The sequence below is a fragment of the Gambusia affinis genome, linkage group LG11 (assembly GCF_019740435.1).
Source record: "Gambusia affinis linkage group LG11, SWU_Gaff_1.0, whole genome shotgun sequence".
Taxonomy (NCBI): domain Eukaryota; kingdom Metazoa; phylum Chordata; class Actinopteri; order Cyprinodontiformes; family Poeciliidae; genus Gambusia; species Gambusia affinis.
Window position 1 is genome coordinate 10,404,397 of NC_057878.1, and position 27,198 is coordinate 10,431,594.

Sequence of the window (27,198 nt, forward strand, 5' to 3'; positions counted from 1 at the left end):
CACATCATGTGCTTTGATTTAAATGATTCCATTTACTTCTAGAGTAGTTGTTTTGTTTTTTTTTCTCTCTCTCATGTAGGTAAGGTGGGAGACATGACACGGTATATCTTTACCGCTGACTGTCTCAAACATCAGTGAACACAGAGACAAACTACAATTTGGCCTTTTCTGCATTTCCCAAACTGTTGACTTGTACTTGTATTGTACAAAAGAGTCCATCCATTCAATGCTTCAAACTGTAAATGACTCAACGACGACATTATACATCTGAAGGAGTTTTTAAAATTAGAATAGCACCAACAACTAAAAATTACCAAGGTTTTGATGGCTCTTCGATAGAGCTAAGAAATAAATCTGAGCATCACAAAGATCAAAAAACGACATTTATCAGATGGACAAATGTCAGCTTAACTATACAAACATATCACAATATATGTTCTTCCCCTTTAAGAGAAGGCAGATAGAAGATAATGCAAATAAACAGTTATCCCACAAAACAATAGTTACTTGTTGGTTTGGTCTTTGCGTTTCTGTTCAAATAACAGGGTGCGGCCCGGTTTTCCCAAAGGTTTGGTAGTTAAGCAGCAAAAACATGAGCGGAGACGGACCGTAGCATCACAGGAGTCTCACACAGTCAGAAGGCACAGAGGTTTATGAATGAATGGTCAACACCCACCTATGCAAAGAGCGATAGATGCAGACTTACTGTTTCGGTTACAAAAGTGCTGAAAATAATCTAAACACAGTCCGTACTACGAGGAACATGGCGATCAAAGAAATGTCTTGACAGGAGGCTTCATTTTTGATCAGGAAGCGTGTTTCTGTGAAACAGAAGAAGCTTGTCAGTAAAATGGTTCAATATGGATTACATGTCATCACTTTTTCAAATTATAAGAGCGGATTTTATATGTTTTTCAGGCTTGAAACTGAGTTTTATACAGGTGCATGAGGCAACTCACAAAATAAGAAATATTAAACATCATCATGATGATACACAGTGGTGATTCAACTATTTTTTTGGTTGTTTTTCAAATTAAATTAAACATTACTTACAGTATCTTGTTCATTACAGTTCTATGTGTGCATAGAGGAGCTCTCTCTCTGGGTATCCAGAACTCTGAAACACATTCAGGAACAAGTGTAACAATGTTATCTTCCTGCAAAACTATGTTACATTTTGTACTTTGTAGAAGGAAAAAAAAAAGTGCTAGACTAAACTCAGCATAATCAACATCAATGCTACACAGAACAATGCAACAAGCAACAGAAAAATGGGGGACATCATTACACACATCACATCAAGTTAAAGGCAGTTAAAATAATGTCTGAATCTGACTGTTCTTGTCTGCATCTGTGGCTCCAACCACTTGGCTAAAACCTAAGAAAGATAAATCTGCCTCCACCCTGGTTTGGCATGGCCTGGACTTTCCGTCTCTTGAAGCTCTTGACAAACAAACAAACGCTTTGCCTTTTTAGTCTTGTTAGTCTCTTGTATCTCAAACCCGCTTCCCCTTTTTCGTCCCTCAAATCCAGGTTTATTTAGTACATTATCTCATTCAGGTCAAAAAGCTGCAGACAAGTGAACTCACGCTTGATGCTGCCGCACAAAGTCTGCAAACTGCCGGTCCTTCGCGTAGAGTTCAATGATGCGTATCCTGTCTTGGATTTCCTGCAGAAAAACAGGATTTCACCCGATAAGGGATATCACAGCAAAAACAGAGAAACTGCACACAGGACTGATATGGACGTAATAGGACGTAAAAAAGAAAATAACTATGCTCAGTTCATGCATGACATCAGGATCCCTTTGTGCAAAAGCCCTTTCCACTGTTTGCATATGAAATTATACTTAAAGCGATCTTTTGCCTGTATTGAATCTATTGTTTACATTAAAACTCTTTTAAGGATTTTATCTTGGCTTTCCAGCATCTTTTCTTTCTCTATGTTCGGCCATAACTTGGAACAAACTGAGGATAATTATCTTGTTGAAAGGTCCATTTTGAGCTCAATTCTAATTTCCTGACAGATGGACCCATGTTATCTCCGGCCCTGTTTGATAGGATCCAGAACTCATAGCTGAGTCAGTCACTGAAAAGCTGCCCAGTCGCAGAGGCAGCTAAGCAACCACTAACAAAACACTTCCAACAGCAAAACTCACTATTTGTATGAAAGTCTTCTCCCGACAAAGATATTACATACCTATACCAGACATGTCTACTGTTACTGTGCAAAAAGAAATCTGTGTTTTGATACATCAGTTTTGATTTTTATAACACAGTCATGTATAGTCTCTTACTCAATGTGGACGTCATTTAACACCAACCACTCACATGGTTTCCATGCAAAAGATAAGCTGCTATGCGCCTTTATTTTATTAAATAGAAAGAAATTTGACACCAGTGACCACTTGGTTTTTCTTATTACAGTTGTCATCTTGAGGTTTGGACAAAAAATAGCTGCCTATCTTTTAAAAACTGGTGGATTCTATTCTCCATATTTCTAAAGGTGTTCCCCCGGGTTCTGTCCAAGGACAGGTTCTGTTCACAAATTACGTCTACAACATCTTCATTATTTTAAGACTCCATATTTATGTTGACATATTAGTGTCAACAATCCCTTTTGTTGACACTAGGAGAGCACGTGTGCTTTGGCGCGTCTCGTCAATTAAGTCACATCAGTCCTCGCCTTTAATACATACATATTAGCTGCTTCATGCTGGGCCAGGATGGAATACTGGACTCCAGCTGTGGACAGTTTTATCAGCTCTTAAAGAGAACAGGTTCAAAAGGACAATTGGATGCTGCTCCTCCTATTGTCTGCAGAAGCCACACACGTCCAACAAGAGTCGACGGGTGGGAAATAAAACGGGCTTATTTTCTTGTCATGCGTTTGATGCAGATTTTCTTTTAGATTATAAGTATCGAGGCGTCTGAAATGATGAGAAACTTAACTTTAGAACTGAAATGTTCTCCATCTTTATCTGAGCTGCTTTCCCATATTGTCTCAATGATGACTCACTTTACAACATAACAGAGCAAAGAAGACCTGCCATGCTCTGTTACTCTCATTACACTTCTCTATATCCGTCAACAAAACTTCAGATTGACATGACCAATCTTTTAATTGCCATTTAAAGGAAATGGAGGCAGGGAAGAAAATAAATACTTACCTCTTTGGTCAGCTCACTGTTTTCATAGATGTGCCGTATCTCCTCGCTGCTAAAGTCGGTGGATGCCTCGGCGCTGGCACTGCTGTACATAGGCGCTTCGGGATAACGACGGTAATAGTGGCTGTAGCCTGTTGTGGCTTCACTTTCATACATAGGGTTATATTTGGTTGCCCTTTCCAGTGAAGGAAGACTTTCCACCCGCCTGAAGACCCAGACAAATAAAGAAAACAATTAGTCGAGACGTAAAGGCAGCGAGAGAAACCGAGCCTCAAATTAAATAACTAACCCACTACGGTAAACTGTGTGAGACGATTGGTGTTCTCGTATTCAAAATCCGAATTTTCCAAGTTTCCAGGTGTGTACACAATAACACATCCTGAAGTGAGAACTTTGACTTGGAAAGTCTTCCGTCTCTGAGCAACTGTGAGCTCAGAGACGGTTAAATGCCAGCCACGCATTTAAAATATAGTTAAAGTTGTTTATATAAACTATTTGTTAGCACTTCTAATAGTTTCTACCTCAGTAACAACGAAGCACACACTGTTCCTTATAATTGCTACTTGTGAGTATAATTTCTAAGTGTTTACACCCATAAAATGGAGAGGAATACACTGTCATCAGCTTGATTGCTACAAGCAGTTAGCATCCAAAGATGTAGTTAGCCTAACTGGTTTTCCGATTAGCAACCAGAACATGATAAACTTAGGGTGACCAGACGTCCTCTTTTTCCCGGACATGTCCTACTTTTCAGACCTAAAAATATGTCCGGGGGGGAATTTAAAAATCGTCCGGGATTTTGGTCAACTGCCTCAAAACACATTACATAGCTTACAGTGCATTGTGATTACATTGCCACTCCGTTCCACTACTCCATTCCAGGTTTCTTTGTATGGTAAATTAGTCACGCCCTTCTCCCTAAATCCAATCACGTTGCATTATGTGGGAAAAGTAAAGATAGCTGAGTTGACTTGTACAACGGCCGCTAGACTAGTTAAACCTTAAGTGTGACAGGCGATAGCACATGCGTCCGCCGATTCTACGGCAAAAATGCCTAAACGAAAGTGTAAGTTTACGGAGGAATTAAAGAAAAGATTCCCGTGCTTTCGTCAAGGTCGTGATCCCTATGAGGCGGAGTGTTTAACGTGTAAGGCAGGCACTAATGTCTGTGGCAAATAAAGGTGCCAACGACCAAACAAGATGCTTTCGCGTGAATTCAGCAAAGCACGCGAAAGCAGCCAGAGGCGAAAGCTCTTTGGCTAAAGTCACAGATTTCTTTGTGACAAGGTCAGACAGTGCAGCCGTCACTGCAGCAGAAGGCAGCTTTGCTTTCCATACTGTTAAGCAGTATAAGGTCAGTAACGAGACACAATATTATTTATTTATTTATTTATTTTGGGGAGGGGGGTATGAATTTCACAAAGAGATATTAACATTCATGGAAAAACCTTACATAACCTTATATTAAGGCAGAAAGTACGGGGGCCACCGTAAGAAAGGTTTACAGTATTCAATTATGCCGCATGAACTGGTCAGTACAGTATTGCGAGGGAACGCAAAACCTTTTGCGAGGGAAAGCAAAAGAAAAAAAAATCCCCATGTTCCCTGGAAGGCTCAGTAGAAAGTCAATCAGAAATATAAATGGACTAAAAAATGAGTCACAACAAAGTTTCTTTAATTTAATCCTTCCGGATGGAATGTAGCGAATTTGTCAAATTTGCAGTTTCGTAATTCCGCCACATTTTGTGCTACCTGAACAACTCCAACGGTTTATGAGGGGAGACGTTGCTCTTTCCAGCCAATGTTGGGTTATTACGGTAATTTCACCCCCACCGCAGCACAGAGTGAAATTAATCTGAGGGCGCTCGTTTAATAGACAGTAAATTGTGAAAATAACTTGTTAGATACTGAAAGTTCCAGATGTTGCGGATAAATAGGCAACATATATTTAGTCACAGGACACTTAAAGAACTACAATTAAAATAAGAAAAAATATCCAGTCGGACATTTGAAATTTAGGTCAAAAAGGGTTAAAAGAAATGTTCTTGAATTAATTTCTTAGCATTCAGTACATCAATTATGTTCCCCTTTGGTGGTTCAGGGTGTTGGTTGTTGTCAAATTACAGATGTTCTTGGGTGGGCAGGACTTTAGCTCCTATCCTCACCGTACGGGATCCTCTGACTCTTCCTTGTCGTACTGATCCCGAAGTGTCCTGGCCAGGAAGAACAACACTCCGGACGCCACAAACAGGAAACCAGCAACAGAGGCTATGGCTATGCCAACCACCAGAGGCTCAGACACATACTCCTCACAGTGTTCACCTCTGTACCACCAGTTCTCTCCAACACGACACCTGGAGATGGAAAAAGTCAGTCTGAAATTTATTTGTAAAACTCTGGACTGAATAAAAAAACTCAACTTCAGTGTTATTGAGCAGCAGAATTTAAATGTTTTGGCAAAGAAATTACGTGAAAGCTGTTCCTGTTTTTTGTCACAACAAATATGATAGATTCAATTTAATTCTGCATGTGTCATAAAAATCACTGATTCCTTGTTATGGAAGAAAATCTCTTATTTGTTTTCCGTCTCCATGGAGGAATGCAACACTTTTAGCTGGAAGTTAATGAGAATCCAGCGGCACGTGGCACTGCCTTCATGTGTTATAATGCTGTAGTGGGTGTGAAACAGAGGTTAGCAGTCATCTTGGCTTGTCTTCCCCAAGTCTGCTCACAATTACTAGAGTGTTAAAAAAAACCTTGCATATCAAAGTCTGAGCAGGGCTAACAAAAAGTTCCTGTCACTTATTTCCAATGCCGGCTTTTCATGCATAAACCTCTTGCACATGCAAACACAAGTTCTGATAAAAGAAGACACATTGCAGACATCAAAGTAGGCCTGTGGGAAACCTTGAAGGGCAAATATCATATTGAAGAGTAAGATATTCTAAAAATCTTAAATGTATGAAACATAAACAAAACACAAACTGTTTATTTATTGTGTTTCTTCTTGATAGATGAGCTTGTGTTGAGCAATTGACAACAAACTGCCTCTCACGTGTGCAAGTGAATTGGTAAAATGCTCGCTGATCACGACCAAAACATGTAACCTGCATACATATTAAAAATGAGAACTGCTGGCATTCGTATTGCCCAGTGGTGCTCATTAACACAAATTTATTTTTACATTATTTTAATCACTTTTCTGAAATGAAATAAGTCATTTGAATCATGCCCTCCAAACAAGATGCACAACCTGCTCTGTTTGGAAATCACAGACTGTTTTTGTGTTGTAGGAAAATGTGTCAAATTGATCTTTGGCTGCTAAATGGTGGCAGAAACAAGTTACATAGTGTGCTCTTTCGAAACAAAGATCATTTATGCAGAAAACATGGATTAGCTTTATGGAAGTAAACAGGTGGTGGTGACAAGTTTTTCTGCACCCACCAAAATCTGACTTTCTGTTGGAAAAAAACCTTTCTGTGTTGGAATATTAAACAACTAGAATCCTGAATTTAAGGGAAGGAACAACCCCGGAGTGTTGAGGAAACAAATTAGTTAATGCCAGCAATACAGACAGCTAAAACAGGAAGTAAACAGCTAGACAACCAACGTGACTAAACCTGTTGTTTGTAAGAATTAACATTAAATTAATAGCGACTCTCCAAACCTTCCTCCACCATGTTTACCCTCGGTGATTAGCTTCAGCTGTGACTTTTTTCTTTGTATCTGAGCAAAGTCAATCAGAGAGTATTTGACTTTAGCTACAGAGTGATTGCAAATCAGTATTTTATTTTTTCTTTCATTCACCACATTTAAAGCCTTAGCTAGATGAGACATTTTAGAGCTAAGAAGCATAGAAAAACTAGAGTTTGAATGGCAGAAGTTATGTTCTCTAAGAAACATTCTGATGTGCAAATTAAACCCTTACGAATAAAACATTGATTTACTATGTGTTATTCTTGCACCACCACTGTGTGGCTTGGTGGTAGGGATATTTTGCAAAAGGTAAGACTCCTTTTACAAAGAAAGCAGCATAAAGTGCTCCAATTGCAGGGCTGAAGCCTGAAGCAAGGGAGAAAAGCACAGGGCAGGGTACCAAAAAACCTCAATACATTATAAAGATAACAGGTAGCAACATTATTCAAAGTCCCAAGCAGATTTAATTGTCTTAGTAAAGACTATATTAGTAGACAGCTTTTATAATACACAAACACACCTTTCATTTCTACGGCACTTTAAACTCCAACTTTACTTCCAAATTGTTGGATATATGCTTTCTTGTTCAGATCTCCAAGTGTCTATTAATGCTGTGTGAACACACTGCATACTTCTCCTAAGCGTTGGTCTTCATGGACATACGCCAGGTTGTCTCTGCTTTGAGGCAAACAGATGATGCACAAATGACTGGACCTGACCACAAGGTTAAACTGTGTGTCGCTCAACTCAGCGTACCACCGCCTCAGTCTGCTGTCAAGCGATAAATCAGCCAGGGGCCTTTCATGTGAAAGCAGCCTAATGATGTTGGTCAGAACCACAGCTGAAACTATGGCTTCAATCTGAATGCTGCCAGGATTTTGGTTTATATTACATCTTTTTGTCACAAGGTCTAATTGGCACCATGGTAAACTACAGGCTGAGTGACTCTTCAAAGCAATTTTTGAACTTTTTAAAATATATATATATCTCAGTGGTTGAAAATGAAAATAACTATTGTGAGCTACAAACCTAAATATGTGGAAATGATCAAATATTAATTTCAAATAAGAAATGTAACTACTTGAGGTAGAGAACGTCCTAAAATGTGTTGCTTATGCACAATATTGTGGGGAAAAAATTAATCTGACTTCAGTGGGATAGTAATTTTTTTCTACAATGTATCACGCATTAGAGAACTTTGACAGAAAAATAATTTTAATTCTACAACATTTGAGGGCTTAAACTTTTGCAGAAGTGTAAATCCTCACAATCTTTCAGTTAAAACCTTGTTCAAAACACACCTAAATCTGGTTTGTAATCTTGAAAATCAGCACAAGAAGCAAAAAAGCTCTAAAATCAGTGAAATAAATAATTGTATTTACACTTCTTCCTTCTAAAGTCTACCAACTTGGAAAATCTCTTTAGTCACTGCGGCCTTTTAGAACTGGAGACTTGTTCCCCACACACAAACACAGTCTGAATCCCTTGCCCACCTGCAGATGGCTCCCTGGCCAGGGATGATGTCACACTTGCCGTCATTGAGGCAAAAGTCTGTCTGCAGCTCACAGATGCTTTGACAAGGAAGGCCGTCAACACTGAAGTAGCCCGCATTACAGACACACTCCGCTTCCCCTGACCACTTGTTCACTTTACATTCTGCATACTCGTTGCACGCCTGGAACTTGCAGGGATCGGCTTGGTCACCTAGAAATTAAAAGCAATTGATAAGAAAATATATACTTCAATTATAACAGGTACAAAGGAATTTCTATTCCGCTGCTTTTTTATCTTATAATCCAACATAAAAATAAACCTTGGATTATGTGTTTGTGTATGAATCAGTAGTTGCTTTTTATGTTGCAATTTGGTCCACGTCAGCCACTAATCTCAGTGAAATACAACATTCAGAGGTATTCAGATTTACTTGACTGAAAATAAAACTTTTGATGTATGCTGAACATCAATTTATTTTTATTTGATTTTAAATGAATAATTTTTTTTTAGTTTGAAAACCCTATTTTGTGGAGATTTTTTAAGTTTATAATTTAATTACATGCAAAGACTAATTTTATGTGCTTGTTGGTTTTTCTGTTTTGATAGAACATGTTTTAAAAGAAACGTATAAAAAAATTATTATAGAGCTGCTCATGCCTGTTCAATGATATTATGCATTTCTAAAGAATATGTTTGCATTTTCCCCAAAGTGCTATTTGTCACTTTTACAGCTCTTAGGATATTGGAAGGGGGAAAAAATGGATTAAATTGCAAAAACAACAAAAATTTGCACAACTCGCACCAAAACAAACTGTTTAAAAACACATTTTATATATATCAATACACCAGTATACATCATTATTGATACAATGTTCACTCTGCCTGGTGCACAATGAGAACTCTGCTCCTCAGTATTGCCCTCTTTGGAGTTGTTTTAGTGAAAAGGGTGAGATCCTCTCTGTTCTGTTTTGTGCAAAAATGTAGAGCAGTTAAAGTTGCATTGAATTGTTTCCTCTACCTCTAAAAAGGGTTCAACCCTTGAATGTTTTACTCTTTTTATTGCTTTTACAAATCAATAAGGATCCACATAATTTGGCTTTTTGAAGAAAACAATACAAAAAACACCATTTAATGCTAAAGTAAAAGTTATTCCACAAAATATGTCCACCTGTTTTAAAAAAGACTGATCAACAGAGGTCTAGGCAACTGGTGCTAGTAGTCTCTCAATGAGTGGAATGGAGATCACCTGAGTGCAGTGAGTGCATCTCTAATGAATGTGGTATAAAAACACCTGTGTCTGGAATAACCATTAACTGCTTAAAATGTGTTTCTGGCTACCATTACAGCATGAAGATAAAAAAAAACAAACTCCAAGCAAGTTATTGAAAAGTATAAGCTGGCTATGAACAAACTCCCCTGGAGTCCAGGTAAAGTGGAAGGAAAATGTCAAATGTGTAAATCTGACTATCAGGCCATCCTCTCAAACTGAGTGACCGTGCAGGGAGGAGTCTGGTGGACTAGGCCACCAGGAGTTATAAGCTTCAGCAGCTGAGATCGGAGAGACTCTGCACGCAGCTGCTGTTGCCAAGGTTTTTTTCACCAGTCGATGCTTTATGGGACAGCGGCAACAAAAAAAAAACAAAAAAAACAAAACACTGTTGAAGAAAACTCATTTCAAGGCTCGACTAAAGTTTGCCAAAAGGCACATGAGAGACTCCATGGTAAAGCAGAATGAAGTTATTTGATCCGACTACTTTCTGCCTGTGTTTGTTGTTTTTAAGCAATGAGATTTACTGCTAGTCATATTTTATTTTATCATAAAGTACCAGAACCAGCACATAATTGTATAGATTAAACAGTACTACTCAAGTACTCAGGGTTTAAGTAGCCTTTTTACACAGTATTTTGTTACTCTAACTTGACTAATATTTTGGCTATTCCACCCACCTTTGATTAAAGTTCAAAACAACACTTATAAAATTACTCAATTACCATGTATTTGAGTAATTTTAAACATCAAGACACCTTAAGCTTTACAGCAACATCATTTTTATTTATGTTGTTCGTGAGCCAGTTATTCCACACTCTCCATCTCACTGTTTTGTAGTTCAGATTTAGCAGGTCTACATCAGACAAGGCTGTAAGTATAGACATCAAATGATCATTCTAATGCTTCTGAAATCAGTCTTGTGAATAGAATTAACAATTGGCCTAGAGTGCATCTGCATAGTTCCTGTGTGGTTTATTCATGTAGATGTATAAAACACTTGGAGCCAAAGCAATGTAAAATACTGAAGAGAAGGCACTCTGCACTAGGAAACATCAGAATACAGATTTTGGGATTGGATTCCTCCCCTCCCGCGCTCTATATCAGGCTTTGTAATTGCATTATTGGCATGTGATTTATGTTTGTATTTCCAGACAGGCTCACTTTGATAATATCAGTCTGTTATTTTATTGGGTAGAAACAGATAAGCAAATCTGACAAAGTCCTCAAAAGCACATTTGTGGTAGCTTTCAGCACAATAAGGGTCTTTAGAAGCACATTTGGCTATATTAAAACTGGCATAAATCTTTTCATATGAAAACATTGCCATCCATTCCTTTTAGTTCAGCTATATTATTAGTGCATGATGTGATTCAGCAGTGTGTTGTTTTCTATCACTATGTTTCACACTAACCTTTTCAGTGATTAACTATATGACAAATATTACATTTATTCTCAAAATGAACAGTTGGTTCACAGTTGATTAGACAGTCTGAGAAATGTCAAGTATCAAAGGAGAAGCTTGGACGACAATATTTAAATAATGAAAGTAAACTGTTTAGCTCAACATTAAGACAATTATGGGCCGCTGTCAATTATGGGTTTGCTGTGTAAACATTGAGTTTATTTAGTGCAAGAAACTCACCCGACTCCACATCCAGAGAGTATTTATCAATGGCTAGATTCATGGTCTGGTACGCAGTGTTACAGAAGTCCTCTAGAATTAGATACACAGTGGTGGTGACGCCCCGGGCCACAGGCTTCCCAAACTTCATCCGACTGTTGACCACGATGCTCCCATTCCTGAAGTTCAAGATCTCCAGATTCTCAAAGTGGCTCAGGTTGGACTGAAGATAGGGCACAAGCTTGGAAGAAATAGAAAAATAGGATTTTGCAAGCTGCATGTGGACTCTTACCAAAACAAATGCAACACTGTCTGTGGTTACCAGTTCTAGGAAGCGCTGTTCCAAAGCCTTGTACTCTGGGGAGCTCTTGTTAAAGAGATCTTCAGAAAATACCATATTGGTCACTCTCAGGCTGAAGAAGACTATCAGAGCTCGCCTCGGGTTTATAGGCATGGCAATGCTGACTTGGTCTGTGCCTTGGGCCACACTGAATGGGGATCCAGTGCTGCCTTCCTCTGTCTGGTTTGTCGAGCCAAAATCATAGGGAATCAGGTCATATCCATGATCTTCAGGGGTGGCATCCAGGTCCTCCTGAGTGGTCTACCTCAACCAAACAAAGAAATGTCTTAAAAATGAGGCTTCTAATTAATACCATATCTTGTCTATGCATTTTAATGAATTAAAATAATTGTAACTTTTTCTCCAAAGATTCTAGGGTAAAGGTGCAAGAGGCATACTTTTCAATGTAAAGTGATGTGTAAGGCTCAAAACTTATTACAATAGAGGTCCTTTATTGGATGTCGTATGAGTAATTGTCCTATCTTTGAAGGTCCTATGAATGCTCAACATTATACATTAATCAGACATAATGGCACGAACACTGACAGCTTAAGTGAACAACACTGATTCCATCCATCCATCCATTTTCTATACATCCTTTGTCCCTAATGGGGTCGGGAGGGTTGCTGGTGCCTATCCCCAGCTAACGGTCTGGGCGAGAGGAGGGGTTCACCCTGGACAGGTCACCAGTCTGTCGCAGAACAACACTGATTACTTCTTTATTATGCCACCTATGAGTGGGTAGGAGATAAATGATAGAATTGAAGATTTTGTCTTTAAAAATGAAAATGTGTTGGACACCAGACAAATGGGAGCCTACGTATTTGACTGCATTTGAAATGGATTAAACTGTGATGGCTAAATAACTTGGTCTGAGCATCTCCCAAATAGCAGGTATTGAGAGGTGTTCCCAGTCTCCAATGATCAGGGTCTATCACAAAGCCACCTAGAGAAGGAACAGCGGTGAACTAGATTTTGCAAAAGTGGGAAGTAAAGGCTGGTCTGTGTTGTCTGTAGCTCATATTATTGAAGAATTTATTCCTGGTTCTTATAAAAAGCAGTCAGAATATACAGTGAATCACAGCTGCTGAAAAAACCCCACATTGGGCACATCAGTATCAGAATCTGACCAAGGAGCAGTGGAACTAGTTGGCCTGGTCCAAGGAATTAGGTTTGTTTTTACATTTTGTGGAAAGTGAATTGTGTGTGAGTGTGTGTTTTTGCAAACTTGTGTAACCTATGGAACCAAGATGTACTAAGGGAAGAAGGCAAGATGTTGGAGGCAGTGGGGTGGTTTGGGCAATTCCTTGTTGGGGAACCTTGGGTCCCCATCCATGTGAATGCTACTTTGAAACATGCCACCTAACTAAGCTTTTATTGGATCATGTACAGCTCCTCATGAAAGCAGAATTATCCAACAGCTGTGTTCTCTGTCAATAGAAAAATGCTCAATCTACAGAACAACAATGGGTCAGAAATGTTTGAGGAGCACGAGAAGAATTGAACTGACCTCCACATTTCCCAGATCTCAATCCAAAAAAGTCAGATTTGTGTAGTAGTCATGTCACAACCTACAGAGACTAAATGATCTAGAGACTGTCTTGATTCCAGATGTTACAGTACATCTTCAGAAGTCTAGGGAAGTTTATAACTTGGCATGTCAGGTAGCAAAAGGGGGACTGGTACACTATAAGCCTGGCAGTCATAATGTTACGGTGCATTCAAATCAAGTCATTTTAAACTAGTTAAAGATTATTAAAGAAGATATTCTATTCTACATTGTAAAGAAACAACATTCAAGATGTTAATATCAACTTTACCTTTACCAGTGAAGTGATGGCTTTGTCAGGTAGGCCATCAAAATCTGGGACAATGGATGAGATGACGGTAAAAGGGGATTTCTTCTCTGGAGACAGGGAAGTTGGCAGTGGATGGCGTGGGAAGTCTGTCCCAGGTAACTTCGAATGGTCTCTGTTGACAAGCAAAATTCCCTCCTCCACAAGATCTCCTGCTAAGATCTCTGGTGTCAGAGGCGCCTCTTCCTCTATATCCTTGGCTTCAGACAAAGATCCCTCTTTCACTTCACTTTCATCACTCTCAATTGTCTCGTCAAAGCCTTTTTCATCAAATGCGGGTTCCTCAGGATAGGTAAAAATCACATTGATCCCTGCATTCTCGTCAGGGACTTTGTCAAACTTGCTAGAGTCCTTTGGTGCCTGAACCACAGGTTCATCAACATCAGAGTGCAGCGTGGTTTTGGCTACATCAGGCTCTGACACTTCAATTGGTATATTCACAGTCTCTAATGGGGGTAAAATAGCTGGCTGGCCTTGTTCTATTATGGTCTTAGTTAAAACTGTAGAGACCTCAGGCTTTTCTAAAATCTCAACCTCATCTTGGTGCCCCTCTTCAAAGGTTGTAGCAAGGGATTCCTCTCCAACTGAAGCACAATCAGCTTTTTCTTGTTCAGTTTCTGATTTAGCATCTTCAGTCACTACAAGAGATATTTGCTCTTCTTCAACGGATGGCTCAATTAAACTGTCCAGGTTTTCTCGGCCTGACCCAGAAGCCTCCATTTCTATTGGCGGCTCAGGCAATGTGGAGCTCTTTGGCGTCTCCTGAGAGGGAGGCTCAGGTAGGACCTCTTTAGGTGGGAAGATCTCTGGAGCAGGAGCTAGCACAACATCCTCTGGCAACAGATCTTCCTCCTCAATGGCTGCAACAAAGATGAAAAGACTTTATCTCTTTGATGTTGTTTTACAGCAACAGTTGGTCTCTATTTCAAAGTTCAAGAAAAGAAAGTTGATAACATACTACCAGGTTCAGGTAGATTGGTGGTGAGTGCCGCCTCAGGTGACGCTAGTTCACTCTCCTCCAGAATAACAATGTCCTCTTCTGGTGCCAGGGTGTTGAGTCCTACTGGTGGTGATGATCCACCACCAGTAGGATGATCCAGGGTCAAGACTTCTGATGGGTCAATGCCCTGCAACACAAATAGGCTTTGTTAGCTAAACACAAGTCCATGTATGGATCCTTCCTGCAGACAGAAGGATCAGATTGGCCACGTACTTCACACTAAAGGGAGTTAGATGTGGAGGTAATCTGATTGGATTCCCTGTCATGATTCCTTTATAAGATCTATTTTCATTGGCAAACTGCTAAATCCATCCACAAATAGAAAAACTGAAGACAATACTGCAGACCGATTGCAAAACACATAAGCGCTTAACATGTACCTCTATCCTTTTACAGCTTTATATTAGTGAAGATCAGTAGACATAGTATGTCTCAAACACATTAAAAGCATTAACAGTTTTTGATGGCATTTGATAGTCTTTTACATACCCGGCCCATATGGGTGTCAGTAGCTCAGTGATGGACAAGAAACATATGTGAAGATACCCACACACACATTTTCGTAAAATATGTGTGTGGACAATTCTTTTGTCCACAAGAATCCCGTTCTGCACACACTTATGTGCAGATATGATTCTTGGATCGCTATTCTGCATTGGACAAACTGGAACCAATTCTGTTTCCAGTCTCTGGTCATCTTTACTCATAATTTTAAATGACTGTTGGATGTTCTGGCAACAGTCTGATAATAGAATCACTCATCCTGTAATCTATAGTTTGTCTGCTCTATGTCACATGCAAATAATATAATTCATTCTGATGGGTTTACTTGGCGCTGAACTTTTTCTTCCTGAATCAACGCCATGCAACGGTTGTAAAACACTCTTTCCATTAGACAAAACTGAACATTATACAGTTATCTTTAAATGGACTGGAAGACAACAGGTTCAGGTTTGTTAAAGGTCAACAAAAAAACGCTTTCTTACAACACTCTAGTTTAGTCAAAGAAACAGAAATTTTGTAATATTATTAATTAAAGGCTCAATTAAAATGTCCTAATGTAGTTCAGAAAACAGCTGCTTTATTTTAAAATTTTATTTGTCTAAAGCTGGAAACTGTCTACCAGCAGATTTGGTCCTAAGAGCTTTGACACTTCTTACGGCCAGAGCTAGCTCGCCTGTCACACGTCAGTAAGGAACCATAGAGCTAATCCTGTTAGTAATATTGGATTAACGAGGTCGGACTCATAGTAAAGAATGGGATCTGTTCACACATTCAGACCAGACAAAACATATGGATGTGTTTCTCTTTAATTGGCTAATGATTTAAACACTTACATTTTTCATATTTGTAATTTTTATCTTTTCAAATATTGGTAAAATGAAAGCTATACCTTCAGAAAAAATATATTTTAGAAATGTTAGTTTTAAGCTTTTTTAACATCAGGTTCGAATAACCAAGCCACTGTTGCAAAATATTTCAGTTATTTGATTTTAGCTAGTATTGAGATTGCTTGCTATTCCTATAGAAATCTTGCTTGCTGTTTGATGTTATTGATGTTTAAAAGAATGTAAAATCCAGCGTGAAATGACACAGTGACAACCTGTAATTATATCAGTAAGATTTGGAAAAAAAATCTATTTAATCAACTCCAAATTTAATTCAGAAAGGGTTTAGTTGGTACAAGAAAGAGCTTTCAGTTCAATTATTCATAAAAAAAATAAACCAATTGTGATATGAAACTTGTGCAAAACAAGCACAAGAAAGCCCATATGACCACGGAAGATTTTAACTCTGGTGTGGTGCACTGTTGTTTCTGTCCAGGAATAGTAGTAGATTAGTATGGCAAGAGCCAACCTAATCCTCAAAGCCTTCACTTCATCCGTCCAGGGGAGCTCATCTGCTGGCTGCACTGGTGAAGTCTGGATACCATCTCAAGCCATTTACAGGTTATCGGAACATCAGTCATGCTGCAAATGTCAGCAACCTCAAACATCATTTATCAAGTTGGTGGAGCCTAAAATAGACCATCTGCAGGCAGATCGTTGAGGTGGCTACTCACCGTCGCTTCGTGTGCAACGCTGACAGGCTCAGGAATCTCAGACACTGTGGAACCAGTGGAGAAAAAAAATATTAAAACACATTGTCACATAAAAAAGGAGCATGGCCAAAGTTCAAATATTTTCGCAAGACATTGTCTGCCAAAGTTTGTTGTTGTTTCACCATTGCTGTCTTACATTTCAGCTTTTCTGGGTGTAAATATTAGGCACTGCAAGTAAAACCCATCACTGCACCATAATCAAAGCAGAAAAACAAAGCTAAGCTGTGCATTTAGGCTCTGCAGACACATATGTTGGCCATATGGGTGTTTAGCCTCCTTTTTTTATGTCACAGTCGATAACTAACGTAGGCATCAGAAGGCATCAATCTCCAGAGAACCTCACAAACACAGTAAACGAATGACAGGCTTGCCTTAAAGTATGAGCATGGAAAAAATTTAAAGCAGGACAAAGAGATGGGATAATCATTATCACATCATTCAAGAGCCCACTGCCCCACCCCCCAAACACCAGTTAACCTACTTACAGTCTGCTTGAATCCATAGTAGACTATGTGCATTTTTAAAGGAAAAATTACGCAAATTCTTCATATCGAAGTCTGTTTTACTCAGGGAATGTCACTTAGATATAGCATGAGAACATGAGAATCAGGTCGTGTAGAGATAGTAAGAAGTTACAGGGTCTCTGAGGTGAGTAGCTAGAGACATTAGGTCTAATGAGCTAATAGCATAATCTTAATCTCCATCCAAACTGTCACGCTACGCTTTTACAAGAAGGAGCAATGTGAGAAACAGAAGAAGCTGCGCTACTGAGACTGACAGGTGTTAAACTGCGTTATACCTGCACAGAACGTGTTGCTCGCACCACAATGACTGCTGCACCAGAGTACAGCTTCAACACGTCAAGACTAAAATACATATTTACCAAATAAAATGGATTATTAACAACTTATTTTTTTATTTTAATGCCCTAATGGTTGAGTGTTGATAAACGCGGAGCTGTATGCACGTAATATTTCATCTGCATAACATAGTACTGATGTGCGGTATCGGTACCATTTCTCTCTATCTTATGTTATAATCTCGGCTTATACGAGACTCTAAAATTAACTTAACATTTTCAAAGAAGCAATGTTTCTATTCTGCTTCTGCATTATTAGCTAAAATATCAATTCTTGCTTTTAACCCAGTTCACTTTAATCACCCATGAAATAAGATGAAATGAAAGCCATATTACGTTCCAGAAAGTATGAAAGATTTTAAAGAGAAGAAAAGAAACCATGTTGTGATGTCATCCTGAATGACGCTGCCTTCTTTACTGGCTCTAAAAGTTTGAAAGCTTAGCTGCAAAGCTTTTAATTCTGCTTTTCCTTTGCGTGTTACAACTCCAGCTGACTCAGCTGATGTGGTTATTCAGTGCATGTTTGTAACTAGCTCTTTTTTAAAAAAAAAACAAAACAACTGCTTCTTTTAACTATTAGACATTACAGAACCCAGGTGTGCTCTGTAGCGCAACACTTTAATCACATCAAAGACAAACATAATCAGTGTCAGACCGTTATCAAAGGCCAGTGGTTTCCACAGATTTGTAAACCACACATGCATTTTTCCCAGAGTGTTTCCCTTGCTGGAGAATAAGAAAACATGGTGATGTCTGCAAAATATCCCAAACGTTACAAGTGGGGTCGGGCACTTTACTAGGGTTGGTGCTAACGCCATTTCTCAACTGGTCTTCTTAAAAAGAAAAAAAAAAAAGAGTAAAGGATTGTTTTTTCAGAGGCAGAAGTGGTTCTCTGCCACGTCATTAGGTTGTGAAAAAGGTCTGTGTTGTACACCTGTGATCTTCTGTCTGCAATTAGCTAAATGTGCTTAGAAGAATAAAGCAAAACAAAGCCTTTAACTATGGAAAAGCTCATTATTTATCCCAGTTTCCCTTTAATTAGATGTCTAAATATTACTGGCCAAATCTAACCAATGTTTTTGAAACAATTGCTGTTGGTGGCCACTCCTGTGGTTTTATTAGTATAAAACCAGAGTTACAAGACAAGACCACAGGGTCCAGTATGACTCTTAAATGTTTAAGAAAATATTTGTCTAGTCTGGTGAACAGGGAAATAAAAACATGAGCAAATTTTAAATGATTTTTGAACTATATTTCATTCATACATGTTCAATGTCAGTTCAAAACGAGCTGCTATGTCACCTAAAAAGAAGATAAAAAGTTATATTATGACAAGTGCCATTGGTCTATACTATTACTCTTACTCTCTAGCTGATGGTTAACTGGTTTATTAATAGTAAACTGGGCTAAAACCACTTAGAAATGGGTCTAGGCATAAATTAATTAAATGACAAGTCAGATTTTATACATTCTGAGACTTTACGTACTCCCTGGCAAATGCTTTGTAAAATACATCATTTTTATTTTCTTAATCATTACCTAAAGACTATATTTTGATTAAATTTTTTGCAATAACAAAACTAGATACTGTTTTGAAGTGTACATATATCATTTGAAATTGACAGAGTTTGTAATGGTGTGCAATTTATAATTTTAAAGCGTACATGCTACTTTTCAAACATGAAAGACGAAAAAACCATGTGAAGATGTGAATGTGTTTGATCTTATTTAATATTAACATAAATTTGAATCAAAACCCATAAAAAGTTATCTGATCAATGTAGACAGGGCTAAACAATTGTATGCTTCTGAGGGAAAGTCGCTCGATGTTTGTGGTTCTTTGACTATCAAATATAAATCAAACGAACTATAGGCTTAAAAAACTCTTCTTAAAAAACTAATAATTGGTGTTATAAGTTATTTTGTTCAATTTAAGAAGATTTTACCTTCTACACACCTTTTTTGAAAGGCCTCACACCACCCTAAAAATATTTTTTTAAGTGTTTATTGCCGCTGCCAATTCTGTGGTCAACTCTTATTAAGCAGGTTACAGATATCCTTGTGTTTCTTCCTGAAAAGGTGCATGCAGCTTAAATCTACAAAGCATTCATGAACCAGTTCTAAGCATTTACAGTTATCTAAACAGCCACACTTAGACATGTAACTAAATTAACGCAGCGGGTTGCAGTCTTACCGCTCTCCATCTCGTCGATGGGATGAGGTTCGGTGAAGATGTTTTTAATCTCGCTGATGGCGTAGACCATTGTGGGGGGATCCTTGATCTCTCGATACGAGTTCTCCACCAGGTTGGACTGCAGGGTCAGGTAGTTCAGTTGTTCAGAGCTCACTCCGGCTCCGTCCACCGCTACTGTGACTGCATAATCCACCACTATGCCATCCAACCTGGCGACACAAATATGATGCTGTCATGCAGAAGAGAAACAGCAAATTCACTGAGACGGAGAGAAAACATCATGACGATATATAATATCTCTAGCAATGCTATGGCACTGTATTCAAGAAAAAATGACTAACGCGTTGATTTAATTAAGATTCGGTAAAAATGAGTTCACTGACGACTTTGGTGATTTATGCCTACTTGTAACACAGAAGCATGCGTCTCTAGAATGAAAACCCCCCGAGTCAGCTGAAATTCCAGTATGATCATAACAAACATGAAAACCTCACAGCAGACCTCCACTCCTGGAAAAAGCCATTCATTAGCCTTGATTTGACTGCTGTTATTTCTCCATCTTAACGGGCTGTTGGCAGACAGCTGAGTATGTGCAAACTCAGAGATCCTGTTTCCCTTCCAATTTGGTCTCAGCGACAGACTTAAGTCTAACACTGAAATCCACTTTCAGGGGGAGATATTATTCACAAATACAATTTTGGAATAAAATAATCCGGCCTTTCCCAACTCCACACGGCACACCAGACCCTGAACTGTAATTATTTGTGAAACAAAACTGAAGCAAATATAGAGTCTAAAGACAACAGCAGCAGTTCTCCACGCTATAAAAACCTGGGTTTGAGTCTTCTGGTGATTTGCAGCACACAGATTTGAGTGATAACTCAATGCATGGCAGGAAAAACAATCAGCAGTGAGTTTAGAGAAGCAATTATTGCTGCCAGTCAATCTGGGAAGTGCCTTAAGGTTATGTCGATGGCAATAAAAGTTCCGTAAAGAGGATTCCACATTCAAAAATGGGAACCAGTCACTCCAAGAAGGGATGTGCTAACATATCAATGATAATCTGTGTGCAACACTCAGAGAAATTGATATCCAAGAGCTCCATCTCAAATGCCACAGAGCTCAGTTAGCGTGCTAAATATCAGATATCTTTAAAAAGTTGCACTTGCAAGTTGGTTTGCACAGCTAAATCAACCAAGGAACAATATCCTTTGAACAGATGAAACAACAATAGAGAACTGTGGCAAGAGCCAAGTGCAATATAAATGATAAAAGCACAAACTCCTCAAGCATGGTGGTGAAGAGGGATGACGTGGAAAAAAACAGGGTGATATGACAAAATGAGTCCAAACAAAGCATCAAAAATACACAATAATGGCTGAAGAGAAAATAATAAATGTGTTGGAAATTCTGTGGAGGAGGCTTAAGAGAGCTGCAGTGGAAAAACGCCCACCAAATTTAAAGAACTAATGAAATATTGTGGGAAGAGTAGTACAAAAATATTTCAAGTTATTGCAACCAAAGTTAATTATATAAACTACTAAAACATATTAGTATTCAAAACAGCTCAAACATATTTCTCATTATATGGCTTCATTTTTGTTTATATTTAGGATGCACATAAACCTATTTTTTTTAAGATAATTGATAATATTTAAATCCTTGTTGCTTCTTTGTTATGCAAGAACATTATAAATTTCCATTATTGATTCAAGGTTGCATCTTGAATAAATAATGGAACTATGCAGCCTTCAAACTCATCATAGATTTAATAATGAACCCCAAGTGCTACTCTACTGATTAATACATTAGGTAAAAATATGGTTGTTTTGCTTTCAGATGGTGGGTTTTGTAACGTTTTAAACAATTTTGTGATCTGTTTTCCTTTTCTTTTCAGTTTGTATCCCAGATGGCTTTAATTTTTTTTGTTTTGTTGTCTTTTTAACTTATTAGCTTTGATATTTTTCTTTTGACCCACACTCCATGTCATGAACCTCTTCTCTTACTCAGTTCCATGACGTTATAAAACTCACACATAATAGCACCTGATTACTTGGTAGGACCCATCCTGATCCCACGTAACACTAAGATCATTAACACGTGCAACTAATGATACATCTAAATCTACCTGAGGAATGATAAGAGATATGCAGGGTTAAACAACACAGTACAGTAACTCACCACTGAGTGTCCTTCTGTGGTCTAGATAAACAGGAAGAAGCTGTTAGATTTCTGCTGACAGCAGAGATGGCATTGGCATCAAAACATGAGGTAAGGGATCAGAAACTAACCTGAAGTCGATTACAGACACACTCTTAAAGCCAGGAAGCCCCTCTAGAGCATCTTCTATCTGCACAAACACAGTCAGGCATGAGATTAAAGCAATTGTCCATGATTTGTTCTAATTCTCAAAGTGTCGTAACAAACTCGTTTGCAGAAACACAAATCCAATATACTGTGACTAAAGCAAAGATGCAGAGAGAAATCAGTTTGTGACCAACATCAAATATTTTTAGCTTCATCAGTCCTGACCTTGGCTGCACTGATGATAACACTCTGCAGTGGGGATGCTGTTACTGAGAGAAGACTCAAAGTTAGCTCTTTTAAAGTTAAAATAATAATATTCTAATTACTTATGTTGTAGTTCTTAAAAATGTATTAAAGTCAGAGTTGACAGGTCGACGCTTAACAGGAAAACAAAGGGGGTGAAGTGGCCACAAATCAATAATTGATGTTTCACTTTGTTACCGATAATCTTCTTTAACAAATAAGAAAAGGTCTTGCTCCTCAACATAAAATAAATCTACATATATTGCTTCCCTCAACTAATTTATCGACACTTCCAGACAAAAGGATGAAAGCGAAAGACTGAAAAAATATTCAGTCTGTGAGCACATCTTCTCTTCAAGGTATGCAAGACTGCATGCAGGCAAGATGAGTGTTGGTATGCAATGCTGATTTATTTATGTTGAAAATCCCCACAGAAGGTAAAAGAATAAAATCAGAAACAAAGAAAGCAACACAAACGCAACCACTATGTAAAAAGAAATACTGATTTTTATCCAAGATGCTGTCTGAGTTATGTTTGTATTTGGGAGTACATTGGGGCTCCTAGTTGTGGTTAATGCAACAGATGTTCACGAACACATTTACAACATTTTCCAGGTGCTTGTAAAAGTTGCTTCAAATAGTATCTGTGCAAATACTTACATGTGCAAAGGCTTATCTTTTCCCATGAAATCTTATAAAGCTGTGTTTTCAGAACAAGAAGTAATTATTTTACCGTTACCAACTGCAAACTATAAAATCTGCAAGCTTTGAGCCCACGGTGCTAAGCTTAGCTACTGCTGTTGTTAAAATGCATTTAAAACAGACAATGCAAGGAATCACAGGGCATTAGGCAATTAGATTATGTTCAATGATAAAGCCATAATCTCCCACAGCAAAACAGACCCAGACGGAGCCTGAGACAAACCTTTTCCGCGAGATCTCTGCTGAGCGTCTGGAACTTGAGGCTGGCTGGATCTCTGAGCTCGTTGCTGAATACCTCTCCGGTCAGGAGGATGCTCAGCTCCACCACCTGCTCCAGAACGGGGGCAGCCGTGGGCTGAAGGGTGATTTCATTGAACAGCTGTACCATAAAATAAATAAAAAAACAACATGTAATCAAACTGCAGGAAAACACAAACATTTATGATGCACACACACAATGGAAACAATTTCTCTGTGTACTCACTGGACTCTCTTCCACCTCTGGTGAAATGATGCCTGCGATGTCCTTTCCTTTATCCATTTCCTCTGCATTGTTTATTGTGCGTATAAAAAAAAAAACAGGGTGTTAATTCAGATTGACTCTAAATAAATTTTAAAAAAATATATAACGCTTTGCAAAAGTATTCATTATGAACTATTCCCCATTTTGTCGCGTTGCAGCCAGAAACTTCAATGTATTTATGATAATGATAATGGCCTTTTGATATGATGGACCAAACAGTACTCCATAATCTGTTTATAATGTTAATGTAATGCTTGTTACATTACATTTTCAGCTATTTTCCTTTTTCTTTATAACCTAACTCTGTTTTAAACTTGTCCACAACTTTCTCCCAGGCCTGTCTGCAGTGTTCCTTGGCCTTCATGATCCCGTTTGTTCATTAATGTTCTCCTTCACAGAAAAGTAACACATTTATACTGCGATTAAATTACACACAGGTGGAGTGTGTACTTCCACACACTCCACCTTAACTAATAATTTAATTTCTTCACTTTTTAGGTAATGTCAGAAAGCTACACTTTACTAAAGGCACTGAAAACAAACGAATGACACAATTTTCAAGTTGTAATGGTGAAAAATCATGAGCGTAATTTTCCTTCCACTTAAAGGTTTGTGTTGGTCCAACGCATAAAATCCCAATATGTTAAATTTTGTGTTTGCAACGTGGTGAAATGTTGACACTAAACTGTCTTAGTATCTCAGGCTGAGCTGAACTAAAGTGAAGCTCGTAGATCAAACACACAACAAGACAGGTAAGTAGTAAAGTCTGAAACCACAACAGTTCCTGATGAGGTTTATAATAAGCATGTGAGTTTGTTGCAGTGTTATCAGCAGTGACACTGACCTAACTCAGGGGCTTCAACTGTTTCTGAACTCGCTGGTGTTGGTGTGCTGTAAAACGGGAAGGAAAAAAATGTTTATGCAGTGTTAATCCCAGATTACAACATCATGTTGTTCTGTGGGTAAAGATGGGGGCAGCGGTTAAGAGATAACTTTGTGGGTTTCACTTTAACATAAATCTCAAAGGAGAAGAACATTATGATTTTTTTTTTCCCCTAACAAAGATGGTCAAAGCCACAATCTGAGATTATCCCTTACATTTAGTACACCATGGCACACGATGTTATCATTTACTGTGACAATAGACTGTTTTAGATTAGTAATTACAATTATAAAATTGAAAACATTTTCAGCTATTTTCCTTTTTCTTTAACAATTCTCTTTCTGCATTAATCTGCGAGGCATTTTCACTTAAACATTTTTGCATTGGGTGCTTGGTTTGCAGTGCAAAAAGTATAAAGGAAAGCATCGCGTTTTTTAGCACTTCATTGCATAGGGTTTGTGTAACCATGAAATTTTTATTGTATTAATGTCAGTTTATCATTCCACTGATCTTAACTGTATTAAGATCAAATTATATTTGAAATCTAAAAAAAACTTCAAACTAAGTAACAGTCAATGTAAAACTACTGCCAATATGACTATATATATATATATATATATATATATATATATATATATATATATATACAATTTTAGTGTTTTATTTACATTTCAATGTCAAACAAAATGAATCAATGAAGTTAATTCAAGAGACGCTGAACTTCTTTTCATTTTGATGTACCGACACATTTTGTCACTCAAAATTCATACTTTACATTTGTGTACTTTACAATACATTTTCTGCAAAACTTAAAATAGACTTAGTTGATAACTACAACATGTTAAAGATTACATGGGTATTCAGTTCCTACAATTATGTTTTAGGTAGTCACTGATGAATAATTGGCCCGGAAAAAAAAAAGTTGTTTCTTTTTCATTTAATTAGATGCAAAAAAAAAAAATTATTGATAAAGGAGCAGGCTAAAACAACAGCCACAATGTTATCCTTTAGAAAGGGAACTCAAACAAATACCTGCATACAGAGAGGGAAATATTTATTTGATCCGCTGCCAATCTTTAAAAGTTTCTACACACAAATGAACAGCCTGATTTTGAACATGTTCTTGCAAAGAGACAGAATATCTACCAAGAATCTAGAAAAGGTGAGTTAGACGAAGCTTTAAAAAAAAATGTATGTACATATCAGTAAGTGAAATAAGCAAAAAAGGACTTTGAAATTGGTGGAAATATTTAGATTTTACTGGCAAGGACATAATTCTAATAGTTAATCCTTGTTTGAGTAACTCAGGAGTGGGTTTGCTCCACTAATCCAAAAAGAAATTATCTACCTGAATCATTTCGGTTCTTGGTAACTTTACAAGTTCAGAGGTCAGGGAACAGACTAGTCCTCAGCCCCATGGCCCTAATCTGCTTCATCTTTAGTCACTCCTGTGTCACCTGGGTGTATTCTTTTTGGGTCAATGTCATGCTGGGAGCAAAATCCACAAAGGGTTATCTTCATTCTGGATGGGAGTTGTCATCTCAGATTTTATGGTTCATGATGCTGGTCGCAGATTCACAAAGAACCTCCCCAGCAAAATGTTTGAATGGAAGAAAACCCTCATGTGCTTGTTTCACATAATGACATCAAAATCAATTTCCTTTATTTGTTTTGTAATATATTTTTAACAAGTATTGTGCTTGTTTGTATTTTTGATAGATATTCTCTTTGAAAGTTGAATGTAAACACTGTTCATTTATATGCAGCGAGCAAACTCAGAAAAAACCCCCAGAGGAACACATAATTATCCCCCTGGCTGTATACCTATGACCAACCAGTCAACTGGATTTATGAATCCTTGGGACTCAAAGGTAAGAGATGAAAAGACGAGCGAGATTACAGATGAGTAGGAATATGAACAGGTAAGGTTGAATGGCCTAAACAACCTTACCTGCACATATGCTTCCAGGACCGGGTGGGCTCACTACAGACGGTGGGAAGAATAACACGTTTACCAAAACACAGACTTCATTTGAGAGAAAACGTTCATGTTTCAATGACGTATTAAACAAGCGGACAGTTTTCTTTACCTTTTCAGAACGGAATGCGACATTCTCTGAAAACGTAAAACAGTGTTAGAAACTTCAGTATCAACCTGCCAGCAGACATATTGGTTTCACACAGTCAGTAGAGTACATACTCACCTGTTTGACCAGAGCCTGATGCTCCTCTGACTGGCTAAAGTAGCTGCCAATATCCTGCACAGTGACTGTGCCTTCCTGGCACTGGTTCATCCAGCTTTGGTACTCGTCTTGTTCAGGCAGTCGGTCCCAGAAGATCTTGAAAGCCTCCCACACGGTTTCCTGGCACACTGGTCACCAGAGAAAGAGGCCATCGGCCGATTAACCAAGCCTGCAGGTCTTTCTATTTGGCAATGTGCTACTGGGACAAAGTTGACTGCTTCCTATTTTAGCGTGAGCTTTTTCATAAGAACATTTTTGAACAATTCAAACAATGAAAAGTCAAGGTGTACAAATGTCAACATTACTTCATGGCTTGACCTGCTGGGCTCTTCTGCAATGTCAGAGGGCTGTTCAGTCCATCGCCTGCAGGCCTGACCTGAATAAATCTGCACTTTCTACTATCACAGCCAGATAAACAAACAGAACCTACTCATGCAGCATTAACGAGTCAAAACGGTCAGTATATTGTGGACATATCCCACTTTTGCATCCATTTGCTAAAGTCTCAATGGGCCAAATAAAGCAGAAAGTCTACAATGTTACCATGTCAGCAGTGAAGAACATATTTTATTCTTTTTAACAAGTCATTTTCAGATTTTACGGGAAAAAAAATCCTTTATATTTTTTATTTTGCTTTAAAAAAAAAGCAAAATAAAACCCTATTTTTTATTTATTTCATAAATCATGAAACAAGTCAAAA

At 38.1% G+C, this 27,198-nt stretch overlaps 1 protein-coding gene across 1 annotated transcript; it reads right to left on the reverse strand.

Moving 5' to 3' along the window:
* Positions 1-370: 370 nt before the first annotated feature.
* Positions 371-26,937, reverse strand: impg2a (interphotoreceptor matrix proteoglycan 2a). Its single transcript, XM_044132549.1, has 20 exons — positions 26,460-26,937; positions 26,346-26,371; positions 26,207-26,239; positions 24,217-24,263; positions 23,334-23,395; positions 23,073-23,228; positions 21,889-21,947; positions 21,779-21,799; positions 19,598-19,806; positions 16,506-16,549; positions 14,402-14,570; positions 13,408-14,303; positions 11,570-11,848; positions 11,269-11,488; positions 8,356-8,566; positions 5,332-5,520; positions 3,170-3,371; positions 1,590-1,669; positions 1,054-1,117; positions 371-821 (listed from the first exon to the last, which is right to left on the reverse strand). Exons 1-19 carry the CDS (start codon positions 26,547-26,549, stop codon positions 1,075-1,077), a joined length of 3,036 nt encoding a protein of 1,011 aa, XP_043988484.1. The 5' UTR covers positions 26,550-26,937; the 3' UTR covers positions 371-821; positions 1,054-1,074.
* Positions 26,938-27,198: the final 261 nt, after the last annotated feature.

What these genes read in the sequence shown, in the direction of transcription:
- impg2a (XM_044132549.1), bottom strand. Translation starts at nt 26,549, where the DNA reads ATGAACCAGTGCCAGGAAGGCACAGTCACTGTGCAGGATATTGGCAGC. An exon ending in AGTTGAAGCCCCTGAGTTAG is followed by an intron (nt 23,396 to 24,216) that starts GTCAGTGTCACT and finishes TAAACAATGCAG; the next exon opens with AGGAAATGGATAAAGGAAAG. An exon ending in CCATCACTTCACTGGTAAAG is followed by an intron (nt 11,849 to 13,407) that starts GTAAAGTTGATA and finishes TGGTTGAGGTAG; the next exon opens with ACCACTCAGGAGGACCTGGA.